Source organism: Salminus brasiliensis, chromosome 15 (assembly GCF_030463535.1).
Source record: "Salminus brasiliensis chromosome 15, fSalBra1.hap2, whole genome shotgun sequence".
Taxonomy (NCBI): Eukaryota; Metazoa; Chordata; class Actinopteri; order Characiformes; family Bryconidae; genus Salminus; species Salminus brasiliensis.
In genome coordinates, this window is record NC_132892.1 from 27863199 (window position 1) to 27886175 (window position 22977).

Genomic DNA, 22977 nt, shown 5'->3' on the forward strand with positions numbered 1-22977 from the left:
GAATCTGCTCTGTTAGTAAACACTGAGCTTACGGTGAGGTTATTACGTCATCTCCGCTGACCTGACTTCAGCCTATTATCGGACAAACAGCACCAACTTGGCTCACTGCTTAATCGACCTCAGAACCTGATTCTGACAGTTTTAGCCTAGCTTTAGGCTATAAGAAGCAGCTTAGTAAAACTAAGCGGCGAATTGTCTTGTTGCTTTGGCTGCCTCCACTGCTGACCTGAAACCCTCACCTGAAAGAGGCGGCCAGGCTGGACAAGAAAGACTGCGTAATGAGTGTAAGTGAGCGTAGACCCCCTGGAGCGAGCACAGGTGGAGATGTCCCACAGCCAGTAACAATCGTGCTCGGCTGCCAGAGGGGCCGAAGCCAAAAGGCCATTCAGCAGCACCGGTCTGGGAGGAGTGAATGCTAGCACAGATACACACTTTACTCTACAGCCCATCAGGGGTGCAAATCGCAGACTTCACAGTAATTAATCAGGATTATTTAAGGTTATTTAAGTTAAGAGGGTCCACCTTTACCTTTATTATGGCTTCCACTCTTTTCTGAAGATTCACTCTAAGGGTTAAGAAATGGTTTCCACATCCACAAAGTTCAGCCTTAACTAGACATCACCCCTGATATCCAGTTACATCACCCTAAAAGCCAGGCATGTTTTATTGACAGTTATTTTAAGTTAACTAGATCACTGTGTTTCTCAACTGCCTTCAGGTTAGCTTCGTCATCACATGTCGGCATGTCGGTCATCGCTGTGTATATCCACTTAGGCCTATCCAGGCTCCAGGATTAGTTTTTTGTTTGTTTGTTTTTTTTAAAGCACTGGTTAAAATCACTGATTATTACAAATTATTAAATCAAATAAACTGCAAACACACACTGATCAGCTAAAACACTTTCAAAGAATTTCAAACATATATTCATCTACACTGGCTTCATCTGACAAGAGGTGGGATCTACATATCAGGCAGCGAGTGAACAGTCACTTCTTAAAGGTGTTAAAATCTGGACAAATGGGCAACCATAAGAATCTGAGCCACTTTGACAAGAACCAAACTGTGATGGCTAGACGACTAGAGGTCATCTCCAAAACATCAGGCTAGGCAAGTTTTTTTTTCTGGTACACAGTGGTCAGTACCAACAGGATCATGGATGCCCAAGGGTCACTGATTCGATCCATGGAAGCCACACTTCACAACTTGCAGGATTTTAAGGATATGCTGCTAACGTCTTGGTGCCGGATGCTGCAGGACATCTTTAGAGGTCAAACCTGTTGTGGTCTACTCAGTATTACGTAGGTAGTAATCTAATCAAATTCCAAGATCCTGTATTGATAGTGATAGACAGACTCTCGATCGATGCTTCTCTAATGCTTTTCCATGCATGACTGACAAGGCCGGTCTTCCCTCCTAATCTAATATGCACTGTTAGAGGCTGAGGTGTGACGAAGGATATAGACAAGGCCTGAATTTTAACACCACCTTCCACTTGCGCTCATGGAATAAGAATGAGCTTTGCCATAGCTGAAGAGCCACGTATAGAAATATAGAAAGTCAACACAGCACAGTGTATAAATGATCGCATTTAGCACCGCCTGGGAAAAGAAACACTCCCAAACAAATCACTTTTGACTTGAACCAATTACTTTTAAATAGCGGAAAAAAACACGTAAATTGTTTCGGAAAGACATGCAGAATTTCTTTTAAGCTGTGGCTTATTTTTACACACCGTCTTATCATGTCCTCCACCCTGCTGCTTCCCCTGAAAGCACAAGCTAATCCATTAGCATGCTACTGCAATGCTGCAGCTTATAGAACAGCATCCCACAGGGCTCCAAATATTAGCATTCTGTATCTCTCAGCCTTTTGTGTATCTACTCTGTTGACAACGTTATCACTTGTGGGAGAATCTATTTGACCAAATTGGCTCTTGGAATATCATCGAGCTTTCCACAGAACTAAAACTGGCTGATAATGAAGGGGCACTCATACTACGTACATGTTGGTGCACAAGAAGAAAGTGCTTCTTAATCAGCATTCTCTAAACAGAGGTTCATTATCCGCATTAGCTAGCAATACAAAACTTACAACTTACACATGTTAAATGGGCAGCTTGCAGAAGACTTTATCTTTATGACCGCTGTTAAAGCAGCAATATGTAACATTCTGACCTTAAAATACCAGCTTTAAAATCATGTTGATGCTCCAGTGACCTATAATAGGGAGAACAGCACAGCTATTGTTGCTATTCCAGGTTCAGCACACCAGAAACTGCACTAGGTAACTCAAGTGAGACGGACAAGACAACGCTCACAAGACCTGCGCAACACTGCATAACCAGAGTTATGTTATGTTAGTGTCATATCCTGTAATATTACTTCACCGTCTCCGTCCACATAGCTTGTCCAGAAATGCAAATCATGTCTTTTAGGGGTGGCTCAAAGCTCAAAATCCTGTGATCATCAAAAAATAAAAAAATAAAACAAAATTCGCATACTGCTGCTTTAAACAAAAACACTGAATTTCCCCTCACTTCTGGGAATTGGAATAGTTAACTCTGAAAACAGCCTGTGTTTAGTGTGTGATGTCCCATTCACACAGTGTTAGCCTGGACTGCTTCTTGTAGTTTTTTCTTTTTTTTTTAATGAGGCAAAATGCAGGGCGGCCAATTAGAACACAAAACGGACAAAAGTATTGGGACGCCTACACGTTACACCTACTGGAGGCATTACTATGGAGTTGGTCCCTCTTTGCAGGTCTAACAGCAGGTTTGGAGCTCTGCAGTCAACAGACCATTGGAGACTTTTTAGCACTATGCTCTGAGCTCAGCACTCGGCCCTGACCCGGCTCTGTAACCAAGTCTGACACTTGGTGGCTGAGCTGCTCTCTGTGTTTCCTAAACGCTTCCACTGTTCAATACCACCACTTACAGCTGATGGTGAAAGATCTAGGAGGGAAGAAATTTCACCAGCTGATGTGTGTACAGGCAGACTGCATGGCTAGGTGCTTGATTTTATACACCTGAATTCAATGATTTAAAAGAAGTGTCTCAATACTTTTGCCCATATAGCACCCAAACACTAATCAGATTTGGGTTTTTAGGTTCATGGTGTTTACTAACCAAAATTCAACACTTGAGACCTTGAGGTCAACGCAGTGTTGGTTTTGGATGGACGTGGGATTGTGATTGAAAACCCTGCGTTGTACACGCATTGAATTTTGATTGGACGTCAACCCAATTTTCATTTTCAACTCCAATTCAATGTCAGTATCGATCTATCTGACATCAAATGGACCTCTTCCTGCCTGCTGGGCTGGTCCTTCATAGCTTTCACTAATTACAAGCACTATTAGTCTTTGTGTGGATCCTACAGAACACAGGACAGGACTACAGGACAATTCAAATGAAATGCGCTGAATAATTTAATCACCCACATCCTTCTGCTCAGAAACACATTAACTGAATCATTCAGTGTGTTCAATTCACAAACACAATAGACAAAATTGACATTTGCTTAACCCCAGGACTTGAACACGATGCGTACGGCTTGTGCGGCCGGTATACAGACACATACTATCGCTATGCGTGAGCCTCTCTAGAACAGTATGACTCATCTGTACTGCATGAGTCTGTCATCCATAATGCATGTGTTTTTTTTGCTGTCTAGCATACTGTGCTTAGGGAGAAGCGTGTCCAGCCTTGATAAAACAGTGGGAAGGTGGTAGAAACTGCCTTTTTTGACGCTGGTCTGAGATCAGTTTGCTGTAATTCCAAAGCCTGACTGGGTCCTGTCTCTGTCAACTGCAATAACAACAGAAAATGCTGCAGATTATTCTGATGGCACTCACGGCAAATCATCCAACATCATTTCTGCAAATACATGAACAGCAATACTTGTGGAGGTAAGTCAGATGGTGCAAGAAGGTCCAAATTTGGACTTACATCTGTTGTCATATGTTAATTTTTTTTAGTTCACAGAATCACACTGGGCCAAATTCATCAAGCTTACCGCCCGACTATAGAAAACATGGACGCCATGGTCATATTTCCCTTCCATCCGATAGAAACTAAGCCTAACTGTCCGCTATGTTGTCAACTTTGCAATCAGAGTTTGTGCAGGGTTTCAAAATGGACTTTTTGGGGAAAATAAATATGCACAGGAACAGGAAAAAAGTATTGGGACACCTATACATTACACCTACAGGAGCTTTACTGACAACCCATTCTAAACCCATAGGCATTAATATGGAATTCTGTAGTTATTGAGTCAACTTTACAATCAGAGTCTGCACAGTAGTAAGGGTTTATAAACTGATATCTGGTGGAAAAGAAATATGCACAGGGAAAACTGGAAAGTGTCTAATTAGATGGAAATGAGATGGAAAGTGGGCTGCTTTGTCATTTAAACATATGGGGATGGGCAGAGCTACACATCATACTGCAATCAGCCAGCAGAGGCACAAGAACTGTGGTGCCATGTTAACCTTTCCAGGCAAACTGGGTAAAGCGTCATCGTGCAGGGCTTCTGTAATGCCCTGTGCAGAGTCTCTTATGATTAAATGTACTTTGCTTTTTGGAATCAACCACATTTAAAACACTGCAGAACTCTTCTTGTGCAGAACCGCACTGTGGCAGTAAAAGTGTGTTTAGCGTTATTTGCGAGCTCTGCTGTGCTCTGATACTCACTGTACTGGGCTGAGTGATGTACTCGCATTCTACAAACAGGCAAGTTTGAGTTAGATACGGTACAAACCGCCAGAGTGGATTTCAACAGTGGCTTCAATGGGTTTCTGCAGTTATGAGTGAGGTCCGTCTTCCCATATAAAGGTCGAACAAGAAACTTCTGCATCTTGTGGCCTCCCATAATATAGATCATATGATCTGACCTGCTCTCAGGATCGGCCAAATTATAATCGGATTGCAAATCGCATATTTTGGCTGAAAATCGTCCGATACCGACACATATCCATTGAATCCTTTTATCTCTAGAGGGGACATGAGCTTTGGGTACCAGTTGGAAAAATGACTGGCTCTAAATCAAGCAGTAGAAATGCTTATTTTTCATTTTACCCAATACAATAAGTACAAAGTACATAAGTGCCAGGAGATTTGAGCAGTGGTTAAAAAAAACAGTTTTCTAAATCTTATCAGCATGTATTTAACCAAGCACTGGACAACTGAGGAGATTTATGTAAATCCATTCTGGTAGAGCATTTTTGAGAGCTGTTTGACTCTTCATTTACTATTCTGTGAACTCACTTTCACACACTAACAGGAGCCAACCAGGCTGAATCTGGAATACGGCCAAAAAACAAAACAAAAAACAAAACAACATAAACAAGTCTAAAAGATTTATATAGCCTCCTGTAAAACATGAAAAATTATATCAACCAAACAACAGGCTGTTGAAACACTGGTGTGCACTGCATCTAACCTGAATACAGGACAAGAGTCTTCCTAAAGTGTAATTAAAAAAAATCACAATATATCACTTTGCTCACAGTACTGTGATATATAATAATAAAATAAATAAAAACAATTCTAAAAATTATTTGAATATAAAAATATTTACACAAATATAATATATGTAATATAAATAATATATATATATATATATATATATATATATATATATATATATATATAAATACTATATATATATATATATATATATATATATATATATATATATAACCTGCAACTAGTTTACCTTTACCTAAAAAAAGTTGACTGTTATTACAGATTATTACTCTGTTGACTTCCAATCCGAGGTTATTCTGAATGTGAAGGCAGCCAGGTTACCATTAGCTGCTTAAAGTCAAAGCATCAGATCAGATCATTGCTCCAGTGCAGTACAGTAGCATGGCACCACACGTGCTAAACTGGAACCACACGCTCCGCTAACAATCAAAAAACATGCACATCAGATACCTGGTTTATGCTGCGTGGAGATCATGAGGACCGGACGCAGCTCACGAGTCAGAAATGACCTCAGGTAATTGGCCTTGTTAGCAGTGAACGGCGACAAACCCTAAATCCCAGCGGTTCCTCCGTGCCAGGTCAGTGAGAGCTTCAAAAGCAAGCCTGCTCCAGTCACTGAAGTAACAACGACCTACGTGCAAGCTGATACGACCACGCCTTCACAACTACCAGCACAACCAGTCTAGAGAGAGGAAAATTCCACGGCTGTTGCGCAGGCAGGCAGGCAGGCAGGCAGGCAGACAGGCAGACAGGCAGGTAGACAGGCAGGTTGGTTGTGGACTATGAGCACCCAGAACGTTGTGCCCAATTCTAATGGCTTTGGCCGCTGAGTCGACTACAAGTAGCTGGAGGCTACGCTGAAGCTTCAACGGCCTCATCATCCTTCTAATCTGACGGGATTGGGATTATTATAGGAGCAAATAGGGCCTTCGCTAAGTGGTGCTTGTGCTACACACACACCCCTCACACACACACACACACACACACACCCCTTCAACTCCACTTCCACACCCTCACACATACATACTGCTTACTTTCTTAGTCCAAGCCCTAATGCCAAAAGGGTTAATCAGAGTTACTCTTGCACGTACACAACGTACGTAAACACTGCCACAGCAAAAACACACACACACACACACACACACACACACACACATGCACGCACGCACAACACACACCCCTAGCACATACTTACGCACACTCCTTCAACCGAAACCTCCTCCCTAAAACCTCCTCCCAAAACTAAAAGGCATTTAGCTTTAGGTTGCACCCATTGCTGACACAGATGTGTAAATACACAAAGTCACATACACCTGTAGAGAACACCTGTTTAGAAGTACTGCCAATACAATAGGACTCTCTGTAGCAGATAAACATCAACCCACTGGCACCATGCTGCCTAATGCCAGGCGTGGGGTAGAGGGGTGTAAAGCACCCCAGCATTGAGCTGTGGAGCAGTGGAAGAAGAGTGTTCTCCGGAATGATGGTTGGTGCACCATCCAATACTTTTAGGATACTTGAGTTGGGGATATAAGGTGGGGTGGCGATCATCCAACACCCAGGCCTCACTAACGCTCTTATCGCTGAACGCAATCAAGCAAATCCCCACAGCAATGCTCCAAAATCTAGCCGAAAGCCTCCCCTGGACAGAAGAGACAGTTACTCCAGCAAAAGCAGGATAAACTATTTTAATCCCCATGATTAGATTCAGAATACACTCTGAATGAGCAGGTGTCCCAATACTTTGGTCACAAATATTTGTACCTATATAGTGTATGATGCTGCTCCATCCAATTTTTTAGGATTCTTGAGTAGCAGAGTTGGGGATGACGTATGATGGTAATCATCCAATATCCTGGCCTCACTAACGCTCTTGATTGATCGCTGAATGCAATCAATCAAATCCTCACAGCGATGCTCCTAAATCTAGCAAATCTAGCTTCCAGACAGTAGAGGCAATTACTCCAGCAAAAGCAAGGACAAACACTGAACAAGCAGGTGTCCCAATACTTTTGTCACAAACATTATATAGTTTGCATATGGCGTACATCGCCCTATTAGGGCTAGCAAGTTAGCTAGTGTGTTAGCCTGGGGCTAACTTTAGCTTGTGGCTAGAGTGTTAAGTCGAATGTTTCGAATGGTGTGCTGTTCTGATGTTAACCCATATAACAGGGTGGTAAAGTTACACAGCTAAACACAGCCAGCTTGAACTGAACGGTGAAATGACCCATCCGTGCCCCGGCCGAGCGTCACAGAATCCCATTCAATCTAACAGATTAAGGCTGGACTGTGCTGTTGTGGCTAATCCAAACTGGCACCATGCTAACGTTAGCTCGGTAGCACAACGACAGCCAATTTAGTAGTGACCTTTCACACACATATATGGTCAGGGTCATTAGAAATGAATAAGGCTCTCTGGATGGGCTCATTCAAGTGAGCAGCTGAGAAGACCAAGCAGGGACGTTTAGTACCGTCCCAACTGAGGTCAGTTGTTGGGTCAGTTTGTGACGGCCCTAAACGGTCCTGCTTGTTGTTATTGTCACGGTAACAGAGGCAACTCCCATATAAGTGAATCCACCCGCCCAGTCCTCCTCTGTTAGATCACTGTACCGTCATGTGACTGTGAAGAAGCTGAAGCAGCATTATCTCCATCCCAGCCTGATCCGCATCATCTGGCTCAAGCGTCTAAAGAGCTGACCAGCGAGTGTGTGCGTGTGTGTGTGTGTGTGTGTGTGACAGAAACGCTTGAGTAGGTCAGTTATTGAACACATATACAAACGCATGTCCAAATATTTCTGGACACCTTTTTTAATCAATTAGCCATTTTAAGTTGCAGTCATTGCTCAAAAAGATGTGCAAATGCACACACACATTTGCACATCCGTGTCAGCACATGTGTGACATCTGTACAGAAGTGCTGCCAATAGAATAGGACTCTCTGGAGCAGATAAACATGAGTCTATTGGCACCATGCTGCCTAATGCCAGGAGTGGGCTAGAGGGGTATAAAGCCCCCCCAGCATTGAGCTGTGGAGCAGTGGAAGAACTGTGTTCTCTGGAATGATACTTTTGGGATGAGTTGGGGATGAGGTGGGGTGGTGATCATCTAACATCATGCCCTCCGTAACGCTGCTATTTTTGATGAATGCAATCAAATTCTCACAGCAATGCATCTAGTACATAGACAACAATGAATGAGGTGTCCCAATACTTTTCTTTTCTGTACAGTATGTGTGTGTCAAAGCAGTGCTAAAATCTGACACACACACACACACACACACGTTAATCTTGATTCTCAGTTTACAGCGACAGTACAAGGTGCACCACCCAGGATTAGGGTCTCTCTCTCACACACACACACACACACACACACACACCTCGCAGCTTCAGCTGAATTCTCCACTCGTTTGCTCTCAGTCCTCATCACCCTCTTCCTCCTCTCTGTTCATTTTCAGCATACGGCAAACCTGTTGATCCGCCGATCGACACCCCAACACACCCTCCCTCCCCGCCGCGCACACACACCTATACGCGTTGGGTCCGCGATGGGGTTGCCATAGCAACCACCAGCCATCCCTAAGTCCACGCCACTGGAGTGTAAAGCCAGAGTACGCAACGCGGCATATAGGACAAAAACATGCATGTGGAATTTTTATGGGTGGGTGTGTTTGGTTGTGTGTGTGTGTGTGTGTGTGTGGTTGTGTGTGTGTGGTTGTGTGTGTGTGTGCGCGTGCAAGAAAGCCAAAGAGAAAAACTGATTTGTGCACATATGATTGTGATCCTTGGTCAATAAGTGTAAATAAGTACAAATCCTCTACAGAGACACACTTCTGCAAATGTAACACTGTTTATAAATGAACATAGTGGTAAAACAGCATGGGTCAGATTTTGTGTGTCATGTATTATTTTTAATCAACATGTTAAATTCAGAAAATGCTCAACAAATGTTCAAGTTTGGCATTAATTAATTTTATATCATTAAAATAATAACTGTGCCTTTCTGTCGACTGTAATACAGAATTACTGTTTTTAATCAACATAAAGATTGTAAAGATTGATGGTTTAAGACATTTCATATGTTATTTTAAATTCTACAAATAAACAGAAACTCATGCTTTTTCTTTTCTGATGATACATGTTAATATACAATTACTGATTTTATAATGTTTTTGTAATTAGAGAAAGGTTCATGGCACATTTTATGTTATAATGTTAATCAATGTGTTAAATTCAGCAAATCAACAGAAATTGCTCTAATAATTGCAAAAAATGTTTTTTTTTAAAAACGTAAATAAAAATAATTCAGGGTTTTCATGACACTCTACAAAAGAAAAGCACTGCACAATTCTTCACATATTAATACACAATTACTGTTTGTTCATTACCATGATAATAAAACAATGTGTATTGCACATTTTCTGTTATGTTTTTTTAACCATTAATAAAATTCAGTACATAAACAGAAATCCCCCATAAAATTGCAAAAACGTCATATTTTAGTTTAGCATTATTTTTATTATTGCGTTTAAATAAGCACAGTTGTGAAGACTGATGGTTTATGGCACATTTTATATGTTATTTTTCTTTAACAATTTGTTAAATTCATTAAATAAACAGAAACTGTTCTACAAATTGCAGAAATTGTTGAATTAAACTTAGGTACAAATTTAGGTCAAAATAAAGGTACTGCACTGCATTTCTATTCTACATTTGAGTATACAATTACTGTTTTTGTGATTCACATAATTGTAAAAAAAAAAGTTTGGCACATTTGATATGTTTTGTTACAATATGTTGAAAAGAAGTAAAAAAAAAATGTTTAGTGATTTTCTTATAACACCTTTTTCAAAATACTACATGTATGTGCTACATGTGCTGTATCTTTCTATCTAGATATCCATCCATCCACCTGTTCATTCATCGTGGCTGACAGCATTTAAAAAAAAAAAAAACAGCATGCACGTAATTATAACCCATAATAACCACTATACGTCTCTTCTGAGACATGAGCCAAGTGCCGGATTACAAATCTTCCACCCACAACCCCCCAATCCACCAATCATCTTGTGGCACCTTGTGTATTATGAGTATTATGTGTCTCCATGAAAACGTGTGTGTGTGTTTAAACCACTGACAGCTGGTACAGTACAGTAACATCAGTGTGATGTGAGACGTGTGGCGGAAGTGTAGTGGACATGTGGCGTTTATATCCAGAACACACAACTGCACATTCTGACAGAGGACTAAATTTAGGAAACACAGGGGCTGGAGATCGCTGAAAATGTTCAACATTCGTTCCTGAATTATACATGTCCAAATGTTTGTGGACACCCCTTCTGAATGAATGCATTCAGCTACTTTAAGTTGCGCAAATTGCAACTTGTAGAGAAGTACTGCCAATAGAATAGGACTCTCTGGAGCAGAAAAACATCAACCTATTGGCACCATCTCTAATGCCAGACATGGGCTAGAGGGGTATAAAGCCCCCCAGCATTGAGCTGTGGAGCAGTGGAACTAACGGTGTTCTCTGGAATGATGGTGCTCCCTCCGATGCGTCTGAGTGGATGACATCTAGTAAATGAAGTTTGTCTCTGACATGAAGTCTGACATGAAGTCTCTGACAAAGAGACAGAGAGAGAGACAGACAGACAGAGAGAGGGACAGAGACAGAGAGAGAGAGACAGAGAGACAGACAGAGACAGAGAGAAAGAGAGAGGGACAGAGAGAGAGGGAGGGCGAGAGAGAGAGAGAGAGACACAGAGAGAAAAAGAGAGAGAGAGAGATAGACAGAGAGAGAGACAGAGAGAGAGACAGAGACAGACCGTGCTGACCACCTGTTTAAAGAGACAGAGAGAGTAAATTCAAGCATGTGTTAACACCCCCTCTGCTGGTGCCACACACACACATACACACGGCACAAGTGCCGAGGAACGCCAGTGAAATAGATACATTAAAATATCACGGTTTCTCTCGCTCTCTCACACACACACATTTTATGCCCATTATTACAGTATATTATACTATATATTAATGTAGTCTGTATTACTACACTTGTTTACTACAGTCTATACTCACTACCTCAGTAATTTCATCTAGTCTAAATCACTATAATTGTTTACTGTAGTCTATACTCATTTAATACGGTCTAGATCACTATACTAATTTAAATAAATATACTTCTAGTCTTCACCCATTACTATATTTAATATAGTCTAGATCAAAATAGACTATAGTCTATACTTATTTAATGCAATCTAGATTACTATATTAATTTATAAAATCCAGTCTATAATCTAATCTAGATTTAAATTGGTTATTCTAATTTAATATAATCTAGATTACAATGGACAATTGTCTAATAATTAATACACATAATACTGTCTGGATCACTGTGCTCATTCACTATAGTCCATCCTTATTTAATAAAGTCTATATTACAACAGACAATAGTCTATACTCATTATTACAGTAACTGAGTCTAGTCTAAATCACTATACTCATTTACTACAGTCTATACACATTAATACACTAATTTAACACAGTCTAAATCACTACTCATTCACTGTACTCTATACCTATTACATGTTTTCTATATTCATAATACTAATTTACAGCAGCATAGTTTAGTACATTTACAAAGGTTGTGTTCACGTTGTGCATTTTCTTTGCTCTAGTTTAAAGACCCTTTCTCCTAGAACGTTCCCCTCCCCCCGTTTCACTTTTTCCTACCACACCGATAATGTTCTCCTCCGTTCACATCAGTGTAACATGCTCTCTCCATGCATTCACACTGTTACAGAATGTGGGTACAAAACCTGGTGATTTTTGGGGTGGTGTGCTCTGGCCTTTTCAACACTCACTGGACTTACAATAGTCCAGTTTACTGATTTACAGTCATATACTTTATATTTTCTATAGTCTCGTTTACAGTACTTCACTAATGTTTACTAAAGTTATTTCCATTAGACCACACTAGAGTTACCATAGCCGAGCTTACTGATTACTGATTTACAATAATGATTTACAATAATCCCAACAAACCCAATCATTTATTTGGTATTATTATCAACACTTATTTATAATACTGTTCAGTTGTGCAGCTGACAGAACTTTACAATATACAGATTTCCTTATTTATAATGTCCTAATTATATAAATCAGCACACACTGAACACACCACTTCGGAGAAACAGCCTCAGTACTCAGAAAAGAGGGCATGAAATAATTGAAGAAATAGTGTGAGAGCATGTATCACTATATATATATATATATATATATATATATATATATATATATATATATATATATATATATATATATATATGTGTGTGTGTGTGTGTGTGTGTGTGTGTGTGAAAACACACATCTGCTGTTCTCATCTGCAGCGCTACATACACCATGTGCTCAGTGACAGGATTTCATGGCATCAGGTGACACGAAATGACGAAGCTGGAGTCTCATTCACACACGCGTCCGATATCTCTCTCTCTCTCACACACACACACACACACACACCTTCTATTTTTTTAATTATATATATATATATATATATATACACATATATATATTACCTGTGCCTGTAAACCTCATGTCGTTATGATCATAGCTCACTTCTGCTTCACTGAAAAGAGCGGAGTAGCTCAGCTGAGAGCGCATCTCTTACATTCTGCTTCTCCTCGCTTTGGTTTTAAACCAGCACTGAACAGCAGCTTTCTAAACCCTGAGGACGGGGCGAATTATACATATACATTATAGAGATCACATCATTTGTCGTATAATATAAAGACATGACCTCAACCTACTTTTGACCTCAATATTGTGTTCATTTAGTGAGGAGAGTCCATTAACGTGAATGAGCCGGTATGACACGAACACCAAAGACGACCACTTCTACTCACACTACACTTGAATTCACACCTTATTCAGTGTCTACATGTAATAGTAATGTAAACATCACTGAGATAGAATTAACCTTATACACACACACACACATACACACAGTGTTGCACTGTTTACAATGCACAGGTGTATACCCCTGTACATTTCAAACAGTGCAACACTGTGTGTGTGTGTGTGTGTAAATATAAATATTTATATAATTCTACTGTGTGTGTAAATATATATACACACACACACACACACAGTAGAATTAACTTTACACTATACACACCCTATGTATGTGTATATTTTAACAACACATATATACACAAAATACATGTATACACACATTGATTTAATAGGGTGACTATTGTTAACAATCAATAGTTCTCTGCTCTTTAAAGTGTGTAGCTGCTTTATTTTAGTATCATTACAATAGTGGTATAACACGGTCTAGAACAACAACAACAACATTATAATTATTATTATTATTATTACTGGTACAATTTACCAGCCAAAAAATAAATAAATAAAAAATACTATGACAGGTCTAGTGATTTGACTGCAGCATTTTAAAGGAGCTAGGAGTGGAGTGGTCAGAGAGGTGGGTCAGACTGGATTAGAAGATATTAAACACATGATTAAAATGCTAATTTTAACAAACCTGCTACCAAACTAAAGAAACCAGTCCAGAATGTCTCACTATAGAAACTGGTCTTGTCCTGGTGGATCTTTAGAGCCCTTGCACTCTCCCATGAAAATCAACCATGTTTGGTCTCTTACTGATGGTAGATGCTCTACTTTGACAACGGCACTTCATGATGGTTGGAGACTTATTTACTCATCTAGTGGTTTGCTCTTGAGCTGAACTTGCTAGGATGGTCTGATTTGACCATCCTCTGACCAGTTGTTCCACCAGTAAATGGTTTAGCGGACAGTGGAACGACTGGTTTCTAACTGTTCTGAGATCTTTTTAAACCTCATCCCTCAGAGAGCTCTTTGGATCTGGCCATGGTGATCTTCACCACTCACTTCAACAATCAAGAGCAAACCAGACTAGTAGTAAGAAATGTGGGGATGATCTAACGTTTCCCCTCTCATGAGAAAATTGCATTTCTATTAATTACATTTTATAAGAGGTTTAAAGACATTTCTTCAGTTTGAGCTTGGTGATCTCACCTACAGATCAGACCTCAGTATTGTTCACATGAAGATCAAATGACCAGATGTTTAAATAGGTTCAAAAATACACAGGTTTTAATGGGGTGCCCTGAAGGTTTGACATGACTGTATGTAACCCTACAGTAATAATTGTCTTTGTATTTCTTCTTCTAGATCTCATAAATTATTCTGTATTGGCATCAGCAGACATGTCCATGATTAATATCACACATCAGCTCCCAATTTCACACATCTGCATCTCTGCTTTTGAGTTCTTTAAGTTTTTAAATATAACAGAGCCTCTTATAGAAGAGCTGCCCTGGTTTATACGGATTACCCATGACGTCGGGACACTTCTGTCCTGGAAATGTACAAAAACAAATACACACACACACACACACACACACACACACACACAAGCAAGCGATAGGCTCTAGGTGAACCACACACCACGTGTGGATCTGGCAACCCGCTGTTGGAGTAGACGGCACACATTCAAGACGGAGTAGAGTCGCCTGGACAGAATCCACTGAACACAGCGGCGGCACCAAACGCCTCCAAATAAAAACATGCTCTCTCTCCCCCCCTCACTCTCTCGCTCTCTCTCTCTCTCTCTCTCTCTCTCGATCAATCGATCTTACAGTTCCTTTAACCCTTTAGGGACAGTTATCACTCTAATGACACACAGCTGTATTAGATGAAAACCCTTGTGGGTAGCGTTGCTATAAGTCAAGTAAACGTGTAGATTTGCAAATTTAATAGAATTATGAGGGACTTCAGTGAAAGTGAAGTGAGAGTAAAACTCTTTTGTATATTTAATGAATGAGGAAAGAATGAGGGCACTGATATTGACAGAAAAAAGAACTACACAAGTGTTTATTAATGTTGCAGTAGATGTTTTTCATGTTATTAAATAACTGCAAGAATTTAAATCAGTTAAAGAAAAAAATAGAAAAATATTCACACACACTTTTACACACACACACACACACACACACACACACATATATATATATACACACACATATGGTCACTGTGTCTCCTAAACAGCAGCTTTACAGGAGAAGGGAAAAGCCTACTTAACCAGTCCTTTTGGAGCATTTCCATTGGTCCATTCATCATGAAATTGAGACACAATGTAAAGAAAACCTGTCAGATTCACACATCAATTTAAGACCTGCATCGGAGGCGGTCAGTGATTAACTGTGCTGCTTAAACACTGTACTGTACTGTACTGTAGTAATACCAAGAACCAGGACCAGTTCAGTCACTGATCCCATGATTGGACGTTTTCACCCCGTCAACAAGTCCCTATTACAGTTCCCCTGTGTCCCAACTACATCCCTTCCACATTAGCTGCAGGGTGTTTACTGAGTCCTTTCTCCATCATTCAGAGTATTACTCTGACTGTCTCTCGCGCTCCTCTCTCGCTCATTTCATATTACAGCTCATCTGCTTTCTCTCGCTTTAAACATCGATCTTACGGTCTGTCTCTCCCTCTGCTGATCCTCCTGCCCATCTCTCCCTTCAAACATCGATCTTACTGCCCGTCTCTCCCTTCAAACATCGATCTTACTGCCCATCTCTCCCTCTGCTGATCCCCCTGCCCGTCTCTCCCTCTGCTGATCCCCATGCCCGTCTCTCCCTCTGCTGATCCTCCTGCCCGTCTCTCCCTTCAAACATCGATCTTACTGCCCGTCTCTCCCTCTGCTGATCCCCATGCCTGTCTCTCCCTCTTCTGATCCTCTTGCCCGTCTCTCCCTTCAAACATCGATCTTACTGCCCGTCTCTCCCTCTGCTGATCCCCATGCCCGTCTCTCCCTCTGCTGATCCTCCTGCCCATCTCTCCCTTCAGACATCGATTTTACTGCCCGTCTCTCCCTCTGCTGATCCCCATGCCCGTCTCTCCCTCTGCTGATCCTCCTGCCCGTCTCTCCCTTCAAACATCGATCTTACTGCCCGTCTCTCCCTCTGCTGATCCCCATGCCCGTCTCTCCCTTCAAACATCGATCTTACTGAACGTCTCTCCCTCTGCTGATCCCCCTGCCCGTCTCTCCCTTCAAACATCGATCTTACTGAAAGTCTCTCCCTCTGCTGATCCCTATGCCCGTCTCTCCCTCTGCTGATCCCCCTGCCCGTCTCTCCCTTCAAACATCGATCTTACTGAAAGTCTCTCCCTCTGCTGATCCCCCTGCCCGTCTCTCCCTTCAAACATCGATCTTACTGCCCGTCTCTCCCTCTGCTGATCCCCCTGCCCGTCTCTCCCTTCAAACATCGATCTTACTGCCCGTCTCTCCCTCTGCTGATCCCCATGCCCGTCTCTCCCTCTGCTGATCCCCCTGCCTGTCTCTCCCTTCAAACATCGATCTTACTGCCCGTCTCTCCCTCTGCTGATCCCCCTGCCCGTCTCTCCCTCTGCTGATCCCACTGCCCGTCTCTCCCTCTGCTGATCCCACTGCCTCTTTCTGCTCTCTCTCTCTCTGTCTCCCTCTACTGATCCTGCCGTCTCTCTCTTTCTACCAGTCTTACCTGTCTCCTTCTACTCATCCTTTTGTCTGTCTCTCTACTGATCCTGCTGTTCTCCTCTCTCTACCATTTCTAATGTCTCTCTCCCTTTGCTGATCCTATAGTCTCTCTACCATTCCTAATGTTTCTCTCTTCATTGATCCTGCTCTCTCTCCTGATCAAACTGTCTCTCAACCCTAATGTCTCTCTCTCTCTCTACCGATCCTGTTTCTCTTGTTCCACCAACCCTACTGTCCCTCTGTCTTTCTACCGATCTTGCTATCTCTTTGTCTCTCTACCAATCCAACTGTCTGTCTGTGTCTGTCTGTCTGTCTGTACCAATCCTAATGTCTCTTTCTATTGGTCCTGTTCCCTCTCTTTAATCAGTAGCAGAGGGAGAGAGACTTTAAGAATTGTATACAGTGTCTGTCTGTCTGTCTGTCTCCTCTTCCACCAATCCTAATCACTATCTACTGATCAAACTGTCTCCATTCCTAATGTCCCTCTCTCTATTGATCCTGCTCTCTTTGCATGATTCCTAATGTCTTACTCTTTCTACTGATCCTGCTGTCTCTTGTTCTACCATTCCTAACCTCTCCCTCTCTCTCTCTCTCTCTCTCTCTCTCTCTCTCTCTCTCTCTCTCGATCCACCAGTCCTACTGTCTCTCTCTCTCCTTCTACTGATCCTGCTGTCTCTCAACCAATCCTACTGTCTCTGTCAGTCTCTCTCTCTCTCACTCTCACTCTCTACCATTCCTAATGTCTCTTTCTGCTGATCCTGCTCCTGATTGGCTACTCTCTCTTTACCATTCCTAATGTCTCTCTCTCTCTATTAGTCCTCACTTCTGTCTCTCTCTCTCATTCCTAATGTCTATCTCTTGCTCTCTATCGATTCTGCTTTCTCTCTGTTTCTACCGAGCCTATTCACTCTCTCTACCAACCCTACTGTGAGCGTGTCTCTCTCTCTCTCTCTCCACTGATCTCTCGCTATTTCTACCTGTCTATCTCTCTCTCTCTCCCCTCATCCTGTTGTCTATCCTTCTGCGACCCTACAGCCTTTCTCTCTACAAAACCTATTGTCTCTCTCTCTCTGTACTGGCACTCATGTCTCTTTCTACGAGTCATTCTATGCCGTCTCTCGCTCTCTCTCGCTCTCTCTCACTACCAATCCTAATCTCGCTCTCACTATCTCTCTCTATTACTAGCCATTCAGTTTCTTTATCTCTCCTCTACCGATTCGGTCTTTCCTTCCCTCTCTAGATTCTACGGAGCGTCTCCACTAACTTCACCGTTTCTTAACACAGACATAGTCCTGAAAAACAGTTTTCCTGCCTGTTAAAGTGAAACATGTGGGAAATACGCAAACCTCCAAACCTAAAGTAATGATTTTATCTGAGAGAACGACATGAAAAATGAAGAATACTGAAAAACCTGCACTGATCCGGATTCTGAGTGTAACACTGATGCTGCTTTTAAATTCACATGAACTTAATCAAACCAGGAACCCAGTGACATTTTAATGAATACAGCCAGCTTGCCGTTGTGTATTTAGACAGATTCAATTACCTTCAGCAAAAGAGGTCCATGTAACAGTATAAATGTAAAGCTAAATCAAACAGCAGCACATTTATAGAACGGCAAACATGATTTCACATCAAACACAATTATTTTAGGCTTTTTTATTATTTTAAGAAATAACAGTTTAATTCTGTTAACATGTAAACTCTGTAAAAATTAAAACACACAGCAAAAATTAAAGAAATTTAATGCCATCTAAAATCAACCAAACCATTAACATTTCATTCATTTCAATCTTTGGCAATTTTGAGACATTTATGAAGTTGAATTAATTGTTTGTCTTAAGCACAAAATCCTTTAACTTGAATGATTTAAAAACATACAATTAAATACAGTTTATTTCTGTCTCTGAACATATAATATTGATAAGATAAGATAATATAAGATAATTCTTTATTAGTCCTGCAGTGGGGAAATTCTCAATAATTATTATAGTTATATTTTATAATTGTTAAATATCTTCACATCATTATGTTTATGATTATTGTTATTATTATTATTATTGTTATTGTTATTATTATTATTGCCATATATTCTTGTTTGTTTTTGTGTGTTTTTAAGAATGACTAAATAAATATAAATGATTAAACAGGGGTACAAATTAATGTTGAATTAATTTTTAACTTCAGTTAAATGCTTCAGAAATCATATGTTTGGGAACACTGACTCTCACTAAGGCTGTACAGTTTGCCTTTAGGGCTTTAAATAATAAGACAAACATCAACTTTCGCTTTAGCAAAATATATTTCACATCAAATTACATTCAAACATTTATTATTATTATTTCTAGGATTATTATTTACAAGACTTTTCACTCTCAGCACATTTGTAAACAGCACATGCAAATGATAGCATGTTTATAATAATAATAATATAATATTTAAGGCTTTATTTTTAATAAAACTGAAAGTATAAAATCCAAAATCCAGCACCATTTTGTCCAACACAGTCCACACACAAAAAACCCCACTGAATTTAAACTAGTCTGTTTTAATAAAAGTAAAAAGCACCAGTGGATTAAATGAATGAACCTCTCAACAGAAAGACGTGGTTAATAAACGTGCCTGAGCTCATTACTGCTTTCCTAGCTGTAAACATGGCCCGTAAGAAATCCTGCTCATCTTGTTCAGAAAGAAAGTCAAATTTACATTAAACAAACGCTTAAATATTTGTATCTAACGGGATTAAACTGTTAAAATGTGCAACTTCAGCTCAAAAGCAGCCTAATAAGCAAGTCCTACACACCGCAACGAACGTACCCTACGCACACACGTATTCTTTGCCCTCCTTCGGCGTAGCCTCCCTATAGAGAGCCCTATAGCTACGTAAAGCACGTCGTCGTTTGCCAGGCCTATTCTTTTTTATGCGCTGTGTTTCTCCACGTTTGCCCCCCTCCCCTGCTCCTAATAAGGGGGACAAGCGCCATGTTATGAAACGGTGGCACATTATGATCACTGTTTGCACTGTTCATGGCTCAAACATGCGGTCTGGGCAGTCGTGCGTCGACGAAAAAGGCCCTTAATCAAACGCCTCACACATTAGCCTGTAATGCTATCTAGGTTCCCTCGTCAGGAACTGATCTGGCAGGGCTGCAGCGAAGCCTCTGGGCTTTTAGGGCCTTAATGATTTTAGTCTGACCACACAATGAAAATGGCAGTCTTTCCTGTCTCTGTGTTAACGCTCACATTTTTAGGTTTTTTTTAATCTGCGTCCAGACATACACAGGCACAGGAAAGAGGGGTTTTTTTTTTGGTTAGAAAAATGGTAGGTAGCTACGGAGCTACTGAGCACAACAACAACAACAGAAAAATACCAAGCAAATGAGGAAAGGTCAGACTCAGTCGTTAGGGAGACCAACTTTATAAAGTAAATAAAGAAATAAAGCCACAAACAAACATGGACACGCCATTTTTTTGGCCTTCTTGGTTGCCTACAGGGCTTTAGCTGATGTTAATGTTTATTATTTATTTATTTATTGGTGCATTTTCTCTCAAGCCCCTTACACAAGCTCAAGCCTACGTAGCTGAAGGCCGCTGAGCTACAGGAAGGTAGCTAGCTAGGCTGTAAGGTTGCTCTCACAGACAGGCTCCCTATCCTACAGTATTTTCCGTATAGCAAGCGTATGAATCCACACGTATATCCCCCTCACACACACACACACGCACTACCTCAGCACTAAAGTGACATGTTGTGTATGTGTGGACCTGAAGGCACACAAAGCAACAGGAAGTCTCAACTCGGTCAACTGAGTGCCATTTAAACAGCTTTTATTACGCACAGCATGGCTGTGTTCAAATCTGCACACTACCCCACTTAGTAGTGCGTCACAAACGCGTACCCCAACCACTAGTAGTGCGTTTAATCAGCGTGGTAGGGCAAGTCCGGTGGGCTGCGGTTGAAGACGCAGCCTGGGCGAAATCTAGCTAGTGCAGCTCCTTGAGAGAAAGGCCACCTTTCAAGGTAGCTAGCTAGTTGTTTACGAGGTTATGGGACTTGTACCTTAATTCCCCTCAAAATCATGAAACAAAAAAAGGTGTAAACAACATTTTTCGTTGCGTAATGAGAGCTTTTGACATACACACACTCAAAAAAAACAAACAAAAAAACCGAGCAGGGCCCAACTTGCAGTGGTTATGGTGAAAACATGAGCAAATTAAAAAAAATAAGGGTTTATCTACCTCAGCTTTTTGGGAACCGAGTAGTCAACCTCGATCACCTTTCCGTGTAGCTCGGCTTTCCCTATAAGAAAACAATGGACACTTTCAGATGGCAGATAATATTTAGGGATATTTAGGCTGTTTTTGTTTTTTATTTTTGAAAAGAAAAGAATTATAATAATGAATTAGCAGCTTGGAGTGATTTATAGGCCGTAGAATAAAATACATGCATTAAATTAAATGTTACATTTAATTCCACAGGTGATACAAGAGTAGCCACACGTGTACAGGAGGGAAATACGCCCAAATAAACTAGATTTGACTATTTTTATTTTTAAATAAATGTAAAAAAAATAAATAAAAAGTTGGGGGGTTTTCTGTGCTCTCGAAGCCGCTCTCACGCCGTGAAAGCCCGTCCAGCTCCCCGCAGAGCTGTAGGTGACAGCCTAACGAGCTCAGGTGTTTTCTCTCGCTTTTTGGGCAACTGTGCCTAGTTGTGGCTTGCAAAGTCTAACGTGTGGCGACCTAAATGCCGAATTTCGGCTCTTTCCCTCGCTCTTCTTCGCTTCTTCCCCTCCCCACGGCTCAGGGTTCAGAGCACAGGCCTAGAAAGCTCCAGCGCCGTTTTCACTTTGACCCTCACCTTCCTTCCCTCGCCTGCCTGCCCTGAAAGAGCCCACCGTCCGTTTCTCCTCGCTTTGCTCCAGCTGAACATCACCTACCGGCAGGCCACCTCGTAGTAACCTAGCTTGGCCTTTGGACTACGCTTTAGTGCCACTGTCTTGGCCGGGGCGCGTGCGAGGTCCCCCCAGAAAATTCGCGACAAAAAATGAGCGAAAAATATAATTATGCCAATCCCGAGGCACTGGCGGGGACCACCCAGTCATCCTAAACCGTGCTTCCGAGAGCCCCTGTGGCACAAACACAAGCCCGGACGGAGCATGGCACGAGCTCGGGGCTGGTGTGCGGACACGGTGTGCGGGTCGATGGGCTTCATCATAACGTTTAAGCCGAGCGGTTGCTGGATACCACCACGGCTAGGCTGGTCCACCTTATGCGAGCTACTGACTGTACTGGACTCGCTGCTGCTGCTGCTGCTGCTGCCGCCGCTGCTGCTTCATCTATATCTGTCTATTCAAGCTATAGAGGAGAGGAGAGTTTCGCTTAGTGCGTTATAAGCCTTCATAGCAAAACACAGGACCGTCCTGCCACCGAGCCCGTGTTACCTGCGCGCAGAGAGTCTCCTAAAGAGCAGTTTGCAAAAAAAAAAAAAAACGGCTCCTACCTGACAGCGTCTCGATGGCTTTTATGGCCCACTTCTGATCGGGGAAATCAACGAAGGCGTAGCCGGACTTGAGTAAGACTTGGTCGGTTACGGGCAGCTCTCTTTCCCCGAAGAGGCGTTTCAGGTCCTCCACGGTGACCGAGGGACTCAAGTTCCCAACATAAAGCTTGTTCATGATCCAGGGAAGGCACGAAATGATAAAGGGAGGCGAATTACAAAGAAAAAGTAATGACAAAAAAAAAATGAACGAAATGTATATAAGCAGTCCTGCAGCGTTATAAGCAACTTTCGTCCAGCTGCTGTGACAACAACGTGCTCGTCAGCAAATAGCAACAACAACAAAATAAAGGATGTAAACAAAAAAAAGAAAAGCAACAATCCGGTTCAAGGCCCCCCCTCCTCCCCGGCATCAACTTGTAAATCACTTTG

At 41.5% G+C, this 22977-nt stretch overlaps 1 protein-coding gene across 1 annotated transcript in view; it reads right to left on the reverse strand.

Annotated features, from left to right (window-relative positions):
• Window positions 1–22977, reverse strand: part of igf2bp2b (insulin-like growth factor 2 mRNA binding protein 2b) — a 57305-nt gene extending 34328 nt beyond the window's left edge. Inside the window, exons 1-2 of the mRNA XM_072657326.1 lie at window positions 22549–22977; window positions 21285–21345 (exon numbers count right to left, since the gene is read on the reverse strand). Of these exons, the coding sequence (XP_072513427.1) occupies window positions 21285–21345; window positions 22549–22723 (236 nt within the window). The 5' untranslated portion in view covers window positions 22724–22977. The remainder of the gene's footprint in view (window positions 1–21284; window positions 21346–22548) is intronic.